The 22941-nt window shown below is 40.8% G+C and overlaps 1 protein-coding gene across 5 annotated transcripts in view; it reads right to left on the bottom strand.

Moving 5' to 3' along the window:
• Positions 1-446: 446 nt before the first annotated feature.
• AP3B2 (adaptor related protein complex 3 subunit beta 2) overlaps positions 447-22941 on the bottom strand; it is a 64151-nt gene continuing 41656 nt past the window's right edge. For all 5 annotated transcript variants that reach the window (XM_075208198.1, XM_075208199.1, XM_075208200.1 and 2 more), the window contains exons 18-27: positions 21899-22010; positions 21538-21694; positions 19583-19769; positions 16234-16306; positions 15463-15569; positions 15081-15312; positions 11649-11733; positions 11408-11505; positions 9130-9268; positions 447-2503 (exon numbers count right to left, since the gene is read on the bottom strand). In XM_075208198.1, the coding sequence (XP_075064299.1) occupies positions 2353-2503; positions 9130-9268; positions 11408-11505; positions 11649-11733; positions 15081-15312; positions 15463-15569; positions 16234-16306; positions 19583-19769; positions 21538-21694; positions 21899-22010 (1341 nt within the window). In that variant the 3' untranslated portion in view covers positions 447-2352. The remainder of the gene's footprint in view (positions 2504-9129; positions 9269-11407; positions 11506-11648; positions 11734-15080; positions 15313-15462; positions 15570-16233; positions 16307-19582; positions 19770-21537; positions 21695-21898; positions 22011-22941) is intronic.

Here is a 22941-nt window from a genome sequence, read left to right as displayed (position 1 = left end):
TAGGAGGATTTCGCCCTCCAATAATGTGTTTGTTGTGTGAGTGTGTGTCTATATTAGGGAATTTAGACTGTAAGCTCCAATGGGGCAGGGACTGATGTGAATGAGTTCTCTGTACAGCGCTACGGAATTAGTGGCGCTATATAAATAAATGATGATGATGATGTGGGGTAATAAGTTAAAAATTGGTACATTTGTTATTATTGTCCTTGGTGAACTATATGTCCCAGAATGCACAGGCCACCTTTATGTGTTTGTCATGCTGGCACTTGTAATACTACAAGGCATGTTGAAATCTATAAATATTAATCAGGAAGCATTGTGAATTTAATACCAATCTGATAATGCTTCATGGGAAGCGGGATTACATACTGCCTTAAACTAACTTAAGCTGACATATTTCATTTAAAGTCAGATGTTTGTAGAAAAAACGTAGAGGATCACTGATGTATGTTCACATTGGACTTTATTGACAGATTCAACACATTGTAATAAATAAATCTAATAGATTACAATACATCGGGGGCAGAAGGAAGCCACACAGTCACTCCAGGAGCAAATCATCTACAACTGTCACACTGCAATATCTAATCAGTGTGCAGGTATCAACCAAGGGATCATAGTTTATTACCATTAACATAGGCATCTACAATAGAGGGACATAGAAGTATTTTTTTTTTTTACTGGGAACTGAATGTATTGACTTATACACTCATGTCTTAGGCTGGGTACACACTACAGAAAATTTCTCCCGATGCGATATCTTTAAAGATTTTACCAACGGTAAAAAAATAAAAAATGCTGCGATCGGCATGCCGATTCATACACTATACATGTTTTAATAGATTTATCCTCAGATCTGTGCTCTTCATCTGTCATAACCATTGGCTGAAAGGTTTGTGACTCTGCACACTCCATAGAGTTCTATGGACAGTGTCGGTCATGAGTCCATACACACTGCAGAATTGGACCGACATCATTCCATCGTTGAACAACATTTTAGTCCGGTTTAAAAATCAAATGAAACGATATGATGAGCTTGGGAACCATAATCGTTCATCGTTGGAGTGTACACACTGATGTGACATTAGGCCAAACGCTCGTTTATAGTTTTATTGGCATGATAATCGTCTGAAAACCCTGTAGTGTATACCCAGCCTTACAGAGTCTCTTACTTTGAACAGTGTCACATATACTTATAATAAAATCTAACTTTTCTTTTGCAGAACATAGCCTTGTTCCAATTTCTTCTTAAGGCATAAAAATGCTGATATATTTTTTACGGCATCGGTAATTTTAAGGAAGTTTTTTTTAGGGATCTCTCATCCTGCACATAATTTATTACCGGTACACCATGCTTGACTTGAATAATATTTATAAGGGTTCCGGATAAAGCTTTGGGTGTACATTACAGAGGAATGATGGTGACAAGGGGCTTGAGTTATTAATGAGAGCAAATAATGGAGGTAATTTGCATCCTGGCAAAACCATGTTGTATTGGAGGGGGGGGGGATAAATTTAAAATGTGGGGACACATTTATGGTTGGGGAAGGCCATGTCCTACATCAGCTTTAAATGTCAGTGTAAAAATAAAGCTATCAAGTATTTGTGTGCTACATGAAAAAGTAACCAGTATTTTTGTTCTGTGCAAAATAATAAACTAAGTTGCACCTCTTGCATTGTGACATGGTTTGTCCAGGATTAAAGTTACTCATTTATTTGCTTTGCTCTACTTAATGACTCAGGCTCAAGGTTTGAAACTGAAGGTCTGTAGATACTGTAATAATAAGTGTATATTCTCATAATAAGCTCATACTGCCAATATGTCTAACAGAGGTTCCATAAACATATATATGAATGGCCAACCACAGACATATGTTTCTGTAATCGGAATGATCAAAGCTAGATTAATAAAGTTCTGCATTAATTGTCATAATCAGTCTTATTTGTATTTGATAGGTAACTAGCTTGTAGAATAATGATTATTCAGAGGCAGAAGAATATTCAAGGAATGCAAGTGTAGTGCCTTTGCTTTCATTGTTGCAAATGCTTGTTATAGTGACAATTCCCAGTATAAAGTGACTTTGTACTCAAGGAGGTGAACTTAGCTGTGTTCCACTGCACTCCCTGTCCTTTGGAGATGACATTTTGCAGACTATAGTTACTGGGATGTGTGGGGACGAACTGTTTTATTGATTTCAATTGTGTAGTCAGCAGTGATAGAAGTACCAGAGATCACACATCATCTTATCCTCATACATCCTCTTCAGTCTCTCAGTGCACTTGTGTCAAGGGTTAAAAAACCAATGTCACAAGGTCACTTTATGTTGCTAAGTGTTTCAAGTATCACAAGCATCACTGTGTCAATGCCTGCACAATGTCCTTTGCTAACATGGTTGCAATCACCATTTTCTCGCTATTGATGGTCAGTAGTGCCGAAGCAGCGTCCTTCAGAGTTAATGTCACCAGGACGACAGTTCCACTGGTCACCGTCTTAGCTGCAAATCTAAAGAAATAAAACAGTCAATTGTTAACATAGAAACACAGAGTTGGACGGCAGATAAGAACCGCTTGGCCCATCTAGTCTGCCCAATTTTTAACCTATTAACAAATAAATAAATGCAGCACAGTGATGAGAAGTCAATAATCATAAAAACATGAAAACGTTACTAGAATAACTGGAACTATTGTATGTTAATGGCGCAGCAGGCCACTTTTTTGCTTATTTTTTTTGTCGCTGAATTAAAAAAAGACAAGTATCTGAGTAAATATGGCTTTAACTGGGATGGGGATATGTTCAGTTTACTAGGAGGTGGGGATAGTTTAACCAAGGAGTGCAGGCTTGTACCTCTATACTCTTCTCTGTGATAGGACTCCAATTATGTAAATCCAGATCTGATCACTTGTAATGTGGAGCTAATAAATGTGACATATGTACTGATTTCCAAATATACAACCCAGAAAATTAAATTGGATTGTGTTTTTACTTGCATTTTAGAGCAGACTCTAAATTCTCCGAAGATTCTATATACAGTAAACGCAATAGATGGAACATATAGCATTCAGATAAACACTGACACACTGCAAGTAAAAACAAGGGTTTCTAGTGCCAGACCTGTTTATATGCATTTTCCATGCATACAAAAGCAGAACACATTCAGAAAATGCAGGAGTGTGAGCCATAAAGGAGAATGAGACCACACTCATTAGGTCTGTATATAGCTTGCACTGATAGTGTGAAGTGTCATGAGCATATTTGCTGATATGGCTTCCGGGTGCTGCCTGGAGCAGGTGGGCGTGCAGGGGGCAGGGCGCCGGAAATCGTGCCATTTTGGCTCCACCCCTATGACGTAATGATGCAAACCGCGTCATTTTACAGCGGGGACGGGGCCAAATGCCGCGATTCCCGGTGAATCGTGGCGTCTGAACCGAATTCTGCCTACTTCACTAGGAAGTGGGCAGATCAGGGAGATTACCACACTCTCCCGGAAGTCCGGGAGACTCTCGCGAAATGCGGGAGTCTCCCGGACATTCCGGGAGAGTTGGCAAGTATGGTCATGAGTGTATGAGTCAGCAGAGGTTATAATCAGATAGATGACTGACTGAGTCTTCAGTAAGACTGGGTACTCACTACATAATTTTCTGACCTATGTGTTATCTACAACAATTTTATTAACGACCAAAAAAAAAAAAAGCCCTGATCAGCATGCCGATCCATGCGTACACACTATGCATGTTTTATAAGATTTAACTTCGGATCTGTGCTCTTCATCTGTCATACCCATTGGCTGAAGATATCATGGGGTATATTTACTAAACTGCAGGTTTGAAAAAGTGGAGATGATGCCTATAGCAACCAATCAGATTCTAGGTTTCATTTATTTAGTACATTCTACAAAATGACATCTAGAATCTGAATGATTGCTATAGGCAACATCTCCACTTTTTCAAACCCGCAGTTTAGTAAATATACCCCCTTGACTCTGTAAATTCCATGGAGATCCTGATCGTGTGTATACACACTGCAGAAATGGAAGGATGTTGTTCCATAGCTGAACAAGATTTATAGTTCTGCTGAACAATCAAATCAAACGATGATCGGTGCTTTGGAACAACTATCGTTTATCATCTAAGTGTACACACTAATGCAATACCAGGCTGAACGGTCATTCATCGGGTGATTGGCCCGACTGTTGGCTGAAAACACTGTAGTGTGTAACCAGCCTAAGTGTGATGAGAGACTACCTTTCTTACATACAAACCTCAATCTGCAACAGATTTTTAAAGTTGGAAAGTGAACCTGGCCTTCCATCTTCTGGTCCGGGATAATGGAAAAATTACCTAGTTAAGATTAGGTTTATCATTTTCTTTACAGTTTCTGTTTTTTTTAGTGGTGTTACTAATAAAACATTTTTTTTTATTAAAATCAATCTGCGCCTGTTACCATCCTTATCTCTCCTACATGCTTATCTTTAAGTGCCCGCCGGAGGATGACTCATTGTCTTTATACCATGAGAATACGAAAGATTAAAAACGTATTACATTTTTCCTTCATGTTTTAATTTTTACTTTGAAGAACTACTATTCTCTAATATTTTAAAATTAATTTAAGTTTATACCTGTTCCTCTCACAATTTTGCAACCCCTTTGCACCCCTCAAAAAGCCTTGTGCCCTAGGCTGCAGCCTAGCCAGCCTATTGGATAACCTGGCCCTGCTTGCATGCTGTTTGTTAGTAATAATGGTTGTTTGAAAACAGAAAAATAAACACTGTGTCTGTGTGAAGTTTGTATGTTTTAAATATGGGTGGGTTATGTTGGGGAAAGGTATTGAGGTTGGTGGGGTGAGGTATGAGAGGGAGGAGGGAGGAAAGAGAGGGTTGGATTATCACTTGTTGTGAAGGGGGTTAAGTCATGAATGCCAACTTTCAAAACTTCTTCCCCCGTCGCGTCACCATAGCCCTGCCCCCACTATTAAATGCCGATATTCACGGCTTTGAATAGCGAGGGTGGGTGCCATTCAATGCCGTGAATTTCGGCGAAACAGGGAGATTTGCATACTCTTCCGGGAGTCCGGGAGGACTCCCTGAAATTTGGGAGCCTCCCGGGAATTACGGTACAGTAGGCAAGTATGCGTTAAGTTAACCACCTTTACAACAAGAGGTAATCTATTGCCTGTTCATGCACTCATTATCTCCCGCATCGACTATTGTAATTCCCTCTTTACTGGTCTTCCCAAAATCAGACTCGAGCCCCTACAGTCTATTTTGCACGCAGTGGCTAGATTGATTTTCCTTGCAAATCGTTTTTCGTCTGCTGAGCCACTCTGTCAGTCTCTACATTGGTTGCCTGTTTTTCAAAGAATCCAATATAAAATTCTTCTACTAACATATAAGGGCATCAACAGAATTGCTCCTACTTATCTCAAAATATCTCCCAACTCAACACCTCCATTCTGCACAAGATCTGCGTCTCTCTTTCATTCTCATCACTTCCTCCCATTCTCGGTTACAGGACTTTTTTCAGGCTGCACCCACTTTATGGAATTCACTCCCTCGCACCACAAGTCTTAACTCTAGTCTTCACACCTTAAAGCGTTCTCTGAAAAACCACTTCTTCAGACCAGCTTATAATATTTCTTTACCACCCTCTTAATCTCCCTAGGTTACCCTATTACCACCCTCTACACAGCTAACACAAGACAACAAACCTCTGACAAACATAGTTGTGTGACTGAACATACAGCCCACTAAATACTTTGTAACCTTTGCATTCTAGCTGGACAAATATTCAATATGATGTAGCACTTACCCTTGTGTGTCAAACCATTGTCCCATAGATTGTAAGCTTGCGAGCAGGGTCCTCTCACCTCTCTGTATGTATTACCCAGTATTGTGTCATTACTGTTTGTTCCCAATTGTAAAGCGCTACGGAATCTGCTGGCGCTATATAAATAAATGTTGATAATGATAATTGCATATGGCTTATCTCCAAAATGGAGTATATCACTTGTCTACAGAACAGGTTTCACAAAGTATGGTATCCCTGGTATTGACACTACACAACTCCATTGCCGGTCAGCCAATGAAGTGCTTCATTGTCTTAACTGGATTACACCTCATCAACTCCCTCTTTCCTCCGTGCTCCCTCCCACAACTTACCCCACCTCAATACCTTTCCCCCACAACCCGGTTAACCTTTTTCTAGCTGCGTGCCATTTGGTAATTAGCAGCACACCATATGTGCATGATGAGTTTATCTGTGGGCATGCTAATTCGCTTTATGGGTGCACATAGAAGTAGGTTAATAAGAGATAGGTTTATGATGAAGCCATTGACATTAGAATTAAGTGATTTAATCTCAGCCCAGAATGTATTCATTTTGGGGCAGGACCACAAGACATGGACAAAACTACTGAGGTGGCCACGTAGTCTTCAGCATTGATTAGAAGAGTTGGGGAACATTTTGTGCAAGCATTCAGGAACCAGATACCATCTGGTGGAAATTTTACAGGAGTTTTCCCTAATTTAGAGATTCTGGTGTGAATATAGTCCCAGGTTTCTGTATAACAGGGCAGCTGTTTAGTCTCCATTGCTTGGATTTTCACTTAGGACATCCTGCAAATAGAACCTATACAGTATACACTGTCACTAACCATAAATAGCTGCCTTTGACATAACATTCTAATAATATATTTACTGTGCATTATATATTATTACATTTCTTTGACTGGCTGTCAATGCAGTTAAGAGGAACACCTAATGCTTTAATTTACTGAGTGAATAACTGAATGATGGATATGTGTAGACTAAAGGGTTCTTATTTCAGATGATCAAACAAGAGACCTTTTCTCTTCCTGGCTTATATCCAGAGCCAATGGGCGAGTGTGTTTACTCTCCTAACTATTGTTATTAGTAAAAAGTAGAAATGTCACTGCTGTGTCAACCTCTGAGGCTAATGATCCTGAAAGTGATACATAAACTTGTGGGTAACACTGTTGCTGACATGAGACACTTGAAAACTCAGAATATGGCGATTCTCTAAGTACTCTTGCAGTAGCTGTGAATATGATGTCTGTCCATTTGCACTGCAGTTTCTGGCTGCACCTGAGGTGACGAAGGACTTCACTACACACATTTGCTAGAGACATCGCATTACCAGCTATGCCTGGAATCCCACCATACCGGGTGAAGATGTATATGATGATTGGCTTATGTCTGGCTGCTTTTACAAACTCCAAATTGTTAAGCATAGATAAAACACACATCACTCATTTGATTTAAGGATATAAAAGATCAAGGAAAAGGTAGGACATCTAAGCAACATTTGATACACTCTTTAACACAGCATGCAGGCACTACCTTATACAGGTGGGTTCTGCCACTGGAACATGTGTCTCACTGTATCAGGAAAATAGCCAATTAACACAAATTGAAGAATGAAATATACTAAAAATGTGTGCGCAAATTCTCAAATCGCAAATTCTCAAATCCACAAATTCTCTCACCCTGCCGTCTCCCCATCAACCACCCCCAGTGATAATTTGCCAACTAGCTGCAAACTCCACTGGACCCTCTGGATGAAGAAACACTGTATTAGCATCTACTGGTACTGATAAATGCAAAATCTCAAATTCTAGTCCCAAATTAGGGAACAAACAGGTATGAGCACATTTTATCGAATCTCAATGTATACAACTATACATATCTGCGCCATCCATAATCTCATTGTCTTGATTTTGAAGAGCAGTCCATTTACTGTTGTATTCATTTCAGATGTCACTTTATTAGTTTGCTAATAGAGCTGCAAAACATCTCCCTGATCAAATAAGCCCCTTTGCTGGTGTAAAACAATCTATTCTCTTACCTCTCTGTCTGTATGCATTACCCAGTATTGTTTTATTAATGTTCGTTCCCAATTGTAAAGCGCTACGGAATTTGCTGGCGCTATATAAATAAATGATGATGATGATATTCTAAAATCAGTAATAACCACCTAGGGGGTAAATGTATCAAGCTGAGAGTTTTCCGGCGGGTTTGAAAAACCAATCAGATTCTAGCTATCATTTATTTAGTACATTCTACAAAATGAAAGCTAGAATCTGATTGGTTGCTATAGGCAACATTTCCACTTTTCAAACCCGCCGGAAAACTCTCAGCTTGATACATTTACCCCCTAATCTGGTTTTATGCTGACCGCTTTCTTTCTGAATTTCTGCATATCAAATGGAAATTGTTCCTGTCCATTCCATCTTTACAAAATCTTGTACAGAGCTAGGCCTGCATTTTATTAGAAGGTGGAACAGGTTTTTACCCAGAGCCCCAATATCCTGCTTGTCCCATCTGTAGGAAAATAAAAATAAATCTACCAGTAATTTAAAAATGTCCATGGATTTGTTATGCTGACCGGCAAATGTGGTAACATGATGAAATCAGGGTCAGCCTGCCCTACTACTGCCTGGGCCTAAGGGGTTTTCCAAAAATGTAATTAGTATACATGACACCCTAAACGTATTGTATGGTCCTCTCATAGAGGGAGCTGTTGTAACACCTTTGCTGCTATGCTAACAAAACTCCTTCATTTGTGGTTACTATGCTGACATAATCCCCACTCCTGCAGCATTTCCTCAGTGCTTTCCTCACACCATTGTTGCACTTCATTTACAATGTGAGAAAATGTTTAAAAAAACGCTACTAAGTAACACTGCTCAAAGAGCCCTATGAGAGTCATGTACTAATGTTATATCTTATATATTACCCTTAGGAACCCATATTCTCTTCCTAGTAAAAACATACAAATTACAAAGCACATAGCTGTTTGCTTCCAATTGCATCACACCTCTGCTCCATAAAAGTTTGTATTGTGTAAGTACATGACTCCCAAAATGTCCTTAATGTTCATTATGGAACCAAAAAGGTACTGCTTGTAAAACATAATCAACACATACAAGATCTTCTGGTGTATTACTGTAGCAGGTGTACTCCTATGCCACAAATGTTGCAAAGATCAACATAACAAGGTGTTCTTGTGAATTGCCTATGTACAAAGAACTAGCTCCCTGTGTACTCATTTCACACAATTAATTTTAAAATAATTATTGACATAAAAATGGATTTAAAATTGAACACACAATACCTGTATTCTTTATCAGCACCACATGGGACACGGTTCATGTTAGCAGCAGAAATAACTCGTTGCACAATGATATGGTCACTGTGATATTTCCCAGACACTGCCAACCGCTCTGTGATCTCATTCATACCAGTAAGTTTACCTACATTACAGGAAGAGGGAGAGTATTATGCTGTAAGTAACACCCATGTCATCACCACATTGTATGACTAATTCTATTGATTCATTCAGTCAAACCATTTTATATATGAGATGAAATATATATTAATTTTTATATATGGTTAACAAAATATGTTGGATATTCCCATTTATTACAGGAACATTATCCTGAAATAAGACACCGGTAGTTTGTAAAGTGAGAATTCAAACACCCCCAGTGATAATTTGCCAACTAGTTGGAAGCTCCACTGGAGCCTTTGGACGAAGAAGCACTACATTAGCATCCACTGGTACTGATACATGCAAGTATGGTTATTCTGCATTACTGAACAACTTATCTGCTTATGTTTTGTTGAACATCTCTGGAAAGCAAATGTAAACTCTACTTATAAACTTGGTATATTATCCATTAATATAATTGGGAACTTTCCCAAGTTCCAAAGAATAGTGCCACCTATTGGATGAAATATCAGGAAAAACTGTAGACACTTTACTTGGTATTACCGAGTAATAACTTTTTAATTAACCTCTCTGAGACATGAGAGTGTCCTCATTCAGAAAGTGTAACCTTACAAAATATATATTTCTTTTAGAATATTTAATCTTTCCATGTAATGTCCCCTCATGTATAAAGTGTCTCAGTATAAATATTATCCCATCATCTTTCTTCCATTGCCTTTTCTTTAACCTGTATTGTCTATAATCTCTCTCCCCATCACTCACGCTGCCATCTCCCAATCACTAAACCCTGCCCTCTCCGTATCACAAACCCTACCCTCTCCCCATCACTCACCCTGCCCTCTCCCCCCATCATTCACACTGCCCTCTCCCCATCACTCGTTTCCCCATCACTCACCCTGCCCTCTCCCCCTATCACTCACACTGCCCTCTCCCCTCATCACTCACCCTGCCCTCTACCCCATCACTGACACTGTCCTCTCCCCATCACTCACACTGTCCTCTTCCCATCACTCACTCTGCCTTCTTCCCATAACTCACCCTGCTCTCTCCCCATCACTCACCCTGTCCTCTCCCCATCAATCACCCTGCCCTCTCCCCATCACTCACCCTGCCCTCTCCCCATCACTCACCCTGCCCTCTCCTCATCACTCACCCTGCCCTCTCCCCATCACTCACCCTGCCCTCTCCACATCACTCACCCTGCCCTCTCCGCATCACTCACCCTGCCCTCTCCCCATCACTCACCCTGCCCTCTCCCCATCACTCACCCTGCCCTCTCCGCATCACTCACCCTGTCACTCACCCTGTCACTCACCCTGTCACTCACCCTGCCCTCTCCCAATCACTCACTCTGCCCTCTCCCCATCACTCCTTTCCCCATCACTCACCCTGCCCTCTTCCCCTATCACTCACACTGCCCTCTCCCCCCATCACTCACACTGCCCTCTACCCCATCACTCACCCTGCCCTCTCTGCTTCACTCACCCTGCCCTCTCCGCTTCACTCACCCTGCCCTCTCCCCCCATCACTCACACTGCCCTCTCCCCCATCACTCACACTGCCCTCTCCCCCAACACTCACACTGCCCTCTCCCCATCACACACACACACTGCCCTGTCCCCATCACTCACACTGCCCTCTCCCCCATCACTCACACTGCCCTCTCCCCATCACTCACCCTGCCCTCTCCCCATCACTCACCCTGCCCTCTTCCCATCACTCACTCTGCCCTCTACCCATCACTCACCCTGCCTTCTCCCCATCACTCACGCTGCCCTCTCCCCATCACTCACCCTGCTCTCTCCCCGTCACTCACCTTGCCCTCTCCCCATCACTCACCCTTCCCTCTCCCCGTCACTCACCCTGCTCTCTCCCCATCACTCACCCTGCCCTCTCCCCATCACTCACCCTGCTCTCTCCGCATCACTCACTCTGCCTTCTCCCCATCACTCACTCTGCCCTCTCCCCATCACTCACCCTGCTCTCTCCCCGTCACTCACCTTGCCCTCTCCCCATCACTCACCCTTCCCTCTCCCCATCACTTACCCTGCTGTCTCCCCATCACTCACCCTGCCCTCTCCCCATCACTCACCCTGCTCTCTCCGCATCACTCACTCTGCCCTCAACGCATCACTCACTCTGCCCTCTCCCCATCACTCACTCTGCTCTCTTTTGAAATCATTTTCACTCATAAAAACAGGTTCCATGAGTTCTCCCACTGGCGGCTGGATGGAAACGTAGAACTGTCGGGTGTGTGTGCTGCAAAGGAAACACATTGAATTATATATATTTTCTTTATAATATAATTAGAGTTTTGCAGTGATACATACTAACATGTATCTGTCAAAGCTAAAAGAGCTTAAAATCAAATATTTTTTAATAAAATAATAAATTGCTCTCACCAGAGCTGGAAGTTGGCAGCTTGCGTGGAGTCACAGAAATCAATGCCCAGTATAACAGTGGTACTTTCTCCAGGGGGCAGTGATTCTACAGGAGAAAGAGGGAGAACAATGATATCACATTTTTTTTATCCTAAAGTGGAATGAGAAATTAGGAGTGAAAGCATAAAGAGGTGGTAGAAACTTGGTCAATGACAAATATGAAGCAAAAACTCGAGTTCCACCGCCTAGTACATTTAGGGCACAAACTGTGGTCCCAACGAACAGATATGTTAACAAGAGTCACTTAATGACATTAGTAAGGTGTGGTATATACCACGTGGGCTCTGATGCATATTTTAAATCAATTAATTGATTACGGGCAAGTGGGAAATACTACACCAGACAAATAGGTCCTTATGAAATGAGTCATGTTGATATGTCTGTAAGAGGTGTTTTATATGGTGACAGAGGCATGATGGTCTGTGATAAGTGTGCTGTGGTCATTATGGGCCCCATGTTGCAATAATGAGCAGAGAGGGGAGCGTCCTAGCTTGGGTGCTACATGCAAAAGAAAGCAATACTTTCCCTGGAAGCAAAATAAAATCTGCATTTGCACCCCTTGCATCAAAAAATGGGTGCATATTTGCATCCCTAGCTGGATTTACTCCTAGCACTAAATGATTAGAGAGGGACCACATTTTAATTTGATTACATTGGGCACTATGGTTAGCATTACGCCTTAGAACACTGGGATCATGGTTTTGATACTGACCAGGGAACTATCTGTGTGGAGTTGGTATGTTCTCCACACTTTTGAGTGGGTTTCCTCTGAGTGTTCCACTTCACTTCAACAGTCCAAAAACATTCTTGTAGGTTAATTGGCTTGTGACAAAATAATTCTTAAGTGTTTATTTTTAGAAGATTTAGACTGTAAGCTCCAGTGGCAGGGACTGATGTGAATGAGTCAATATCCAATGAAAAAAGCTAAGCACTATGGTGGCATTATACAAATAAACAATAATAAATCATTCCAACAATGTAAAGTACCAACACACGCTACCCTTCTGCTAGTCAATTAGGTTGTTTCAGTCCTAAATGTCCACAAATCAGAGTATATGGGCCCAAAAAGACCATCGTCTGAACCGGAGTTTTCAGATTTTGGTCAAGTGGCTAAAATAAAACAAATGATATTGTTCATGTGGTCATTGTCCAACTACATTACCAGTGCCCCAAAAGATATGGCCATTCACATTTGTACACTTTTGTGTGTCACCACATTGGACGTAGATCCACTAGCTTGAAGCTTGAGCTCCCAAATCTGCCCAGGTTTGGGCACCTATACTCTGCTGTCTCCACCCCTATGTATTTCTCAAGCTGCCAGTTAGCTTTATCTATGAAAATACATTATTGAATGTTTTCTGGCAGGTCAGGACATCACGTGACCAATCAGACTTCCCAGAAAGACCTCTTACACATGAGCATTATCTTAAAGTGTTTAACATGCCTTCTCCAAGACTACACCATGCACTTTGACATTGGTACTCCAAAGTGAATATAAGCTAATGGACCTGTAAACAAACACTTTCTGACAGGCTTTACATTACATCAATTTTGATATTGTTTGCAGAATTCAGGAGCATTAACTCTCTGTAAAGTAACATTGAGTTATATGTAAATGCTCATTTAAGTACACTCTATGGCAGGGCAGCCTTAAGAGGCATTCAACATGTTTCCATTGCACTAAGAGCTAGGTCAAATTACACAATTACCAGCATTAACTAATGTAACTAGTATTCTTTATTCCAATGACTTCATGCACAAGCCAAACATTATTATTATTATTATTAATTTTTATTTATAGGGCGCCACAAAGTATCCGTAGCGCTGTACAAGGACAAACAATGGCACAGTACAAGGTGAAACAGCACAGTACAAGTAACAGTAAGCACTATAACTCTGGGGGCTCAGGCACAGCATGAAAGAGAGGGAGGGAGGGGAAAAGTGAGTATAGGCAGGTAACTATGGCCCAAGAGGGTGGGCACGGATGACAGGTTGAGAGTCACTGAGGGGAGCGGAGAGAAGCGAGAGGAGACAGAGGGCAGAGGGACCGAGAGGAGGTGAGCTGAGTAGCTGGAGAGCGCAGTTAAAAGTGATGGAAACAGAAGGTAGGAGAGCCCTGCTCAAAGGAGCGAACAATCTAAAGGGAGGGGAAGACAGACAGACACATGGATGAGACGGAGAGACGGGAGAAACGGAGACGGAGTCGAGGAAGGGGGAGAAGGGAAGAAGGGATGAGAAAGAGAGGTAGCCGACCGGTGGGAGTTTAGGCATGAGACTGGAAGGCTTTAAGGAAAAGGTGGGTTTTTAATGTTCGTTTGAAAGAGGACAGATTAGGGGAAGTTCTGATGGAGCGGGGGAGCTTGTTCCAATGGAGGGGAGCGGTGCGGGAGAAGTCTTGGATACGTGCGTGAGAGGAGGTAATCAGAGGGGAAGAGAGGCGACGATCGTTGGACGATCGCAGTGAGTGGGAGGGAGTGTGAATAGAGATAAGGTTAGAGATGTAGGGAGCAGTGGAGTTGGCGAGGGCCTTGTAAGTCAGAGTGAGGAGTGTCATTAACCATTGCGTCTGATTTATCTCTTAAGACAAAAGTCACCCGACCCTCAGATCTACAATACTATAGACCAGAGGATTGCAGGAAAGAGCCAGAAGGTGGTAATCATTACTGTGAACAACTACATTCCAACCACAGTTAGAACGACATGAAAATGGCGACTGCTGTAATTACCGACATGGAGGAAATGAGAGTTCTTGAAAAAGTGACATAGAAGAATTCTGACAAAGGAGCACACAGGCACTGAGATTTATGTCACTTCAAATGGCCACAGTTACATTGCTGCTATTAAAATTAATTAAATTGTGTAAATTGAAAGAAAAAATGAAGTTATAGTTTCATAGTTTTATTTAAATGAGAATTTGAATAAAAATATGTTTGTTTTTAATGTGTCTGTCTTCAGAATAATTTGTTTCAGTGTGTAGATTGATCTACTTATTAGTTCTGTCAATCTGGAGGAATAAACTGTGGAAAACATAGCTCCACTTCTATAAAGGCTGTTTGAAGATACTGCAAGTTAATGAAATTGCTGTCAAATGGGTAGATGTTCTGTAGCAGTCTTTGTATTTTTTGTTTGCAAGGAATAGAACACTTATAAATATAATAGATAACGGATATATCCTTTTTTTTAAACTAGTTCTTGAACTAAAAAGTTATTCTTTTAAAAAAAAATGAGAAAAAGTAATTGCAACATGACATTTTCCTTTTTCACTTTTAAGAGTAAAGAAGAAAGGTTTTTACATTGAACGGTATATTGTATATCATGTAGATGAGATCTCATGAGAAGTTGTGAGTGTCAGTAAGACAGAGTGTTGAACAGTTGAATTAGGCGCCTGCTTACCTATCTCCTGGAATTCTTGCATCCTCATCCCAGAGAGTAACTTGGGTTCATTAATACGGATATTCCGCACCTCACTCTCTGAATTGTTGGAGATCTGTATTTGCACAGACACCATACGATGGTCTGGAGTGAATGGCTGGCGACTGAATATATATTCCACGGAGATACCCTCCCCTGTCATACGATGTAGCAGCTCAAAGGTCCGTCCAGAAGAGAATATTGGACTAATTACCTGATCGGGCAAAATGTAAAAAAGAAACAGAAAGATGATTATAAACTGGAATCGAATTAGAGACCAGTATAGTTTTTTTTTGTGATATTTTCTTTTATTGTAGTAAAGTTGCAGAAAGCCTTAATAGTATAACTGTATGTCCCTACTCACTGTGGGGGTCAGGGAAGTATCCGTTAAGGACAGTCCCTCCAGGTCAGCCACCAGACTGGACGATCCAATGCTTCTTGAGGTTACCAGTGGAGCAGAGGGGACTGAGACTGTGAAGAGGAGAATGCAAAAATGATATGCTTCATTACTTTCCATTTGACAAAGTGACTCGACTAATGCTATGGAGAATGGGAAGCAGGGGCGAACATCATTCAATATAAAGTAAGTATAATCTCCTTTCTTTTTATAGTATCCATTGTGTTGCACTGGTGTCTTTCAGCACCCACTGTAAAGGCTAGAAATATGAGATGTTATATTGTACAATGCTACTTGAGTGACCTCCCCATCGACTGCTATTCTTGTATTTTGCTACATCCCACTTAAGTTGATTCGCAATCATATATTACATTTCAAAGATAAAATATTATGGTGTATATTTCATAGGGACATAAAAGCTATGCACCTGTAAATTTATGTTAGAAATGATTTACTTAGTAATTGGAGGGAGTTGTCACAAAGTGGAAAACCTGTTTAACTGAAGGCATTTTAAGAATTAAAGTACTTTAAACTTACTCAGAGTCTCAAAGACTACCGTATATCTTTACAGCCTAACTGCATGTGGACACAGGATACAGATAAAGCAATAAAAAACAGCACATTAGGGACTAATAATACATGCAAATTTGCTTCAAATTAAAAATTATATTACAACAATGTTGGAACGTGGACAAACACCCCCATAGGAAACCATCATTGTGCCAACATTTTACTCACAGTCGTCAAGATCCAGCAAAGACATCTCCTTGGACTCCTTGGGCTTTTTCAATACTGGTTTGGTGACGGAAGACTATGCAGGGGAAGAAAATGATTGTGGTAATGTTTCACAATCTCACAAATGTTAGCAGTCAAAGGAAGCTCTTGATCACGGATTCTTAACTTTTAAAAATAATGTTAAAATATGATTAGTAATTGGTGCATATGGAATTCTATTCTGTGCATTTCAAATGGAAATAAGATAAGGGGATTCTTAATGCTCCCTTCTGGGATTCAGTTATATGGGGTTTACATTGTTTGGGTAATCTGGTTGCAGAAAGAAATGGTGTTTCAGTAATCTGAATAAAAGAAAAGTAGAGCTAATAAACAATAAAAAATAATATAGTATTACAATTTAAAATAGTTAAAGACAAAAATATTAGTTACAAAAACAAAATAAATAAGTATAAAAGGGATAAAACAAAATTAATTAAATCAATAAATTAAAAATACTATATTCTATATAACCATCTTTCTTGGTCTCTACCAGTGGACTGACTCTTCTACTCATTGTGATGACCACTGCATTTTTGTTTCCTCCGGACTTTGTTCTGTGACTGATTTCATTAGTTCTCCTTTCCGTCTTTCAGACCATCCCCTTATCACCCGCAAGTTCATCTCAACTACTTTAAAACCTCTGCTCTGGAGCTCTACAAAGCCTCCTCATGCCGCAGAAATCTCAGCTCTATTAATTTTCAACAACTTTCCACTTCACTTGCCAAATTCTACATTCTCCTCTCCTGATCTGGCATCTTAACCAAACCCTAACAACAACCTTTGATCAAGTGACTCCAGCAACCACATTCTCAGCCATGTCACACTAAAGCAATGCACTGCCTTCAAAAGCTCTCACAAACCATAACGACATTGGCAAAAGTCTTCTCCATCTAATGGTTCACTCAAATATACTGCTATCCACCACTCATTTTGAATTGATATGGACACTGGCAAACAAATAAAGATGAAGTGACTTCTCTACTACCAAATTAACCGTATACCCTCACACATAAGTTGATCTCTGTCTCATGTGATCATTCCAGCCTTAACTAACATCTCTAATCTCTCTCCACTGGAATCTTTCCCTCATCATTAAAGTCGTCATTTTCAATGCCCTAGACCTGCCGGCACTGGTCTTTTAATGTCGGCATTGTGAATGTTGCCAATCACATTGTCCACCTGTTGACACAATGCAAGTGTCGCCATTTAGCCTGCCAACATTAAGTTGCTGACATTTACAGTGTTGGAATTATGTACCCTACTCATTTAATAAATGACTTAACAAATTCATGTGCAAGTGCAGCTTGGTAATTTATAATGCTACATATCTGAAATACAGGGTATTATCTGCTTAAGGATAACTCTGGTTAAATCAAGAGAAATTGTAGTGGGATGAGGTTATATTATGTTTAAGGAGCACCTGAGTGCTAGCTTTGATTGGTGTAAGTTTTGGACATCAGTATTGAGTGTGTGATAGAAGAGTATTGTAATCATTGCTAGACAGACCAGATGGGTTTCCTGTGATTAACTCTTTGTCCAGGGCTGGATTAACCCTAGGGCTAACTGGGCTACAGCCCAGGGGCCTCAGACACCCAAATGCCCCCCAGTGGAGGACACTGGGGGCATTTGGGTGTAGAGCAGTGGCGATAGGCGATGGGCACTTTAAGAATGTTAACTAGCCCTAGCTCCTCCCTCTCTATACCCCACTTCCTACATAGGAGTCAGTTTAGGTTTAGTGCCTGGCAAATCGGGCTGTTTTAGGGCTGTAACCTGTTAACTTTTATTTAATTTTATTAAATTTTACCTTTGAATTGTAGAATTCTGCTTCCTGTGTCACAGAGCAATGTATGTCACTGCGGGCCTGGCGGTTCCTGTCCAAATCTGGCAGCGCACAGCACGGACAGCTGTGCGCTGTCTGGAGCGGGGGATCAGGGGTGCCGTGCAGGTACCTCCGCTGCCGCCTCCCCCGCTCTCATCTCTGGACAACTCCAGGGCGCATGCCACTGTCGCCGCAGGCTGTGCCTGGCATCCCTGGCAGCGGTTGACAGTAGCAGCCACTGCTTCACTGTGCAGATGGATGAAGGCAGCAGGTATGCCCACCACATGAATCACTTACACCAACATTTGAGGAAGTTGCTCTAGTACCAACACATTGTATTGGGACTTTTACCATACACAGGACTTTACAATTTAAAAAGCAAAGTTGATTGAACGTCCTCCTTGGAAACCAACGTGACCATTCTAACAGCTAAAGCCTGCCAAGGAACACGGTGGATGGACTCACCAGCTGCGGGTGCTATCCATAGCTCATATGAATGGTTTTATTACTGTCTCTGGTAATTCTTATTAAATCATTTTCACTACAAATTAAATATTAAACATAATTTTCTTGAAAGCTGGGGATGGACCACATTTTCTTAAATAGTCATTCTGGTGATTCCCTACCATTTTACACATTAAAATAAAAAAACAGATATCGACTAAAGATCACACTGATCTGGTCTACTGCAACATGACTTTCCTGACCGACTTTGATTAACTCTTACAACTTTTACCAAACTGCAAGTGCGCCAAATGTTTTATTGAGCATATGTTTACTATTTTTGAATCTATTGTTTATATTTTCCTATTGGTATCATTTATTCATATATGTTTACCCATCACACCTTCTACCTCTACTTATTACGCACAATGGGGCATATTCAATTAGACGCATTTTCTATGGTAATACAGCACCGCAACATCAAGGATATCCCTTTGTAACGCTGGGGTTGTGATAATGCAGAGTGCCTTCACACCCCTTACAGAGGCACTGCTCGCTTAATTGAATATGCCTTAATGAGTCAAAATACTGTTTAGCTCCAAAACAACATTAATCAATGAACATGTGTTATTTGACTGTACATCATATCTTTCTCAAAATCATCTAGTGATATTCTTATCTTATTTTATTATGTTTTATATAATTTATTTTAGGTAATTTTTATCCCTTTTATACCTATATTATTTTATTATATTTAAATAACTAATATTTTTTATTTTCACCCATTTTATTTTAATAACTGTATCAATGTCACCTTTTGATTTTGTTTTTTGTGTTCTGATTTCAATTTACTCACATTACTTTATTTGCCTCTGCGCCAACTTAATTATGTGTTAGTACACAATAGGTTTGTAAAGAAATATTGAAGGATGCCCGCCCTAAACAGCATGTTTTGGTTCCAGAGTCCTATGTTAAGAACCCTTCCTGTAGATGTTCTCATGTTAGTCACATTGGTGAGGACCTCAGCTAACCACATAGGATGAGACTTACACTCTTCTTCTTAGGCTCAGGCTGCGGTTCCTCTTTCTCATCCTCTTCATCTTCATCCTCTTCTGAAGAGTCGCTCTCAGACTGACTGCTCTCTGAGCTGCTGTCCTCTGAGGCTGATTTCTGGGATGTTTTCACAGGGGTCTTTTTCCCCCTAGAGGCCACCTTCTGCTCCTGTTCACTTTCATCACTGTTAGATTAGGAGATGACCAATATTTTCATATATTATATTTTATCTTCTCTCTACTCACCTGTTTCACAAGTAATACCTATTAATATGTATATTGACATACAGGGCCTAGTTAGAGTTGGACATAATTTGCCCACTGAGTGTAAAACTTATGTTGCAAAAAAGGAAATTGATTTGAGTATGTGGAGTCGCAGGCGTCTCAAGATGCGTCCAACTCAAATACAGCAGTACTTCTGTGCCAGGCACACAAATGACTATAAGTACTCTCTATGATAGAGCAGAGATACAGCTTGACAGTGTTAGTAGTAAATCCAATAGTCGCATTACTCTGGTGATAAGGAATATAATGTAATGGGGTGTCATATACACATAGTGATTTGACAATGTTATTAATAAATGTGAAAGTCACATTTTCCATACTAAAACACCTCCCACATCCGTCATTTATAACTTTAAAACTTCCAGGGGAATCCTTCTTTCCTGCAGTAGTCCAAATGGAAATGACAAATAAGTAATCCAAATAGATGGCCGCTACTTAATATAATATAGCCACGGTGCTAATGAAAGTACTTCCAGTTGGAGGGGTCAATACGCAAGCAGCCAAGCCAGTCCAAAGTGGCTGGACAGTGCAGCTTGTGTCATCATCATTATCACGTATCTTTACCAGACCCACAAAAGATATGCCTCCTAAGAAGCTCCTATGTCTAATTAGGTCACATCTCCAGGGCGTGTGATTCTCTTATGTGAACACGTTCTTACTGTACTAAACCTTTACTTGGCTGTCCTCAATCCACCAACTCTAAGATAAGCACAAATCTAGCTATTGCCACGCAGCTGGTACCACATACAATATGGGATATACCGAGCGCGGGCTTGTTGCCAAGCAGCTGGCACCATATATAATGTGGGATATACCGAGCGCGGGCTTATTTTTCTCTGGTTTTGTTTCAAAATATTGCCTTTTTGTCATAGCAGCTGTCTATCAGGCCTATTTAAGGCACATTTGGGTGTGGCTCCCAAGCCAGCCTTTGCTAGATGTAAACCCCTATACCTGGGAGGTGAGTGCATCTGATTTTAACTGCATTTTAATAATGTTTAAAGCATATAGGTCAGTGTAGGACCTGCATATAATGAGGTACCCTTGACGTTGGGAAGCAGGCTTAAGTCTTTTGATCAAAATATGAACTAATACCTCATGTTTTCATTTTGCTAGACACACACAGATATGCAGTTTAAAGGATAAGGGCTGACAACTTTCTTTCTGTTTTGTATACAAATCTAGCTATGGCTGCTGTTTGGTACATAAGTGAAGTACGGGAATGCATACATTTATGTCACAGAAATTGACATAAGCTCATCTCTAAATGAGGCCCCCTTATGGCAATCTCTCAGTGCTATAGACAATAGACACCAGAAACTATTTAGCAATAATAAACGGAAGTGATAATGAGATGAACACTGGGCTTTCCAGGTACTAGATACCAATCAGGAAGTGCTGGCTGGATAAAGGTAAATATCACACTTGGGTACATTTGTCACTAAAGTTAAATTAATTACTTTAAGGCAAGCAGAATGATGTTTTTGGGAATTATTAACATAGAAACTTACTGTTTGCATCATAGTGATAACATTTTTACTACAGAAAATTACAATTATACTTGCCGGACACTTAAGGTGCTTTTAGTGTACTCATGCTCACTTTACATGTCTATTAAATATTTACCCAATCTCTAATGTTCACTACGGCTGTCCTCACAGTACTTCTTACCTTCCCTCGCTCTGTGCCTCTTTCTTCCTTATCTTTTTCTTCTCCTCCTTCTCAGACTCATCTTCCTCTTCACTCTCTTCCTCTTCCTCACTGTCTGAGCCAGATCCACTACCGCTGCCACTCCCGTCACTCTCTGACTCGCTCACTGACTCTGGCTCTGTAATACAAAGATAATACGGCAATGGATGAGTGGTACATATGTGTGTGGTACAGAGATGTGTCTTGTGTAGCAAAGATCTAATCCCTGCCTTCATTAACTGCAGAAGGCATAGTTACAAACATTATGCACTTTCCCCCTAACAACAATTGCTTCCATACACACAACAGCATAGACATGAGGAGCTTTTGTACAATCTCTCACCACTGTCTGCAGATTCGGTTGGTCCTGATTCGCCATCTGAGTCAGAGTAAAATGGTTTCTCCTCCCTCTCCTTCCTCTTCTCTCTGCTTGGACACTTGGTCCACTCAGGTACCTAAAGGGGTTAATAACATTACTATGAGAAACAAATTACGGAAAACAAGCCAAAGCTCCCAAACATCAACTTGATTAAGTTGTCAGTAAATACAACCATTGAGAGGAAATAATACATTTTTTTAGCTCCCTGACGATTCTGATTGGCAGCGGTAAGAGTGCTCCAGGCCAGTCTGGGGTCAATATTCGCATGTGTGAACCGGCTATCTCTGGTTTGGGCATTCCAGTTCCAGATTCAGTGAAAATAATAATTAAATATATCTTCCACTTTAGCTGGATTTAGGGCTTTTCTCCCTTTAATAAACAGAACATTGGTCTGTGTTACTTGAACAAGAAAAATTCTGGTCCTAAGGAGTCTCTCTGAAGATTAGTGCCAACGGGAGACTCCACTCTGTGGCTCTGCTACAAAGATACTTTTGTCCTTTTCCCAATTATACCTCATACTTGCCTACTCTCCCGGAACTTCTGGGAGGCTCCTGAATTTCGGGGAGTCCATCTGGACCCGAAATAGCAGGCATCCTCCTGGACTGTGATGGAGGCGGAGATTTTTGGCATTTCCTAGCAGGAGGCGGGGCTATGGTGAGGTATGGCGTCACCACGCCCCCTCCTTCCCCCTCCCCCATCACATGACCTCTCCTCTGGGATCTCTCGGAGGAGAGATTTGAAAAGTTGGCAAGTATGATTTACCTTTTATACTTGACCTACAGTATGCTTCTAACCTACACTTATGTTACGGAATGCATTCAGCTGTAGTTTAGCATCTGCTAGTGGTACCCAGTCCTCTTTTCGCATTATGGCCTGGAAATGTTTTTCTTTCTTTCCGCAATCAGTTATTTATCATCAAATAGGGTTGTCAAAGGCCCTCCCTGTCATAAATTATGGGAATAAACTATGGAAACTGCGGAACTATATTATTGGGGGAGCGCAAATCA

The sequence above is a fragment of the Mixophyes fleayi genome, chromosome 4 (genome assembly GCF_038048845.1).
Source record: "Mixophyes fleayi isolate aMixFle1 chromosome 4, aMixFle1.hap1, whole genome shotgun sequence".
Lineage (NCBI taxonomy): Eukaryota > Metazoa > Chordata > Amphibia > Anura > Limnodynastidae > Mixophyes > Mixophyes fleayi.
Note: the sequence above shows the minus strand (reverse complement) of the source record. Positions and strands in the feature narration are given on the sequence as shown.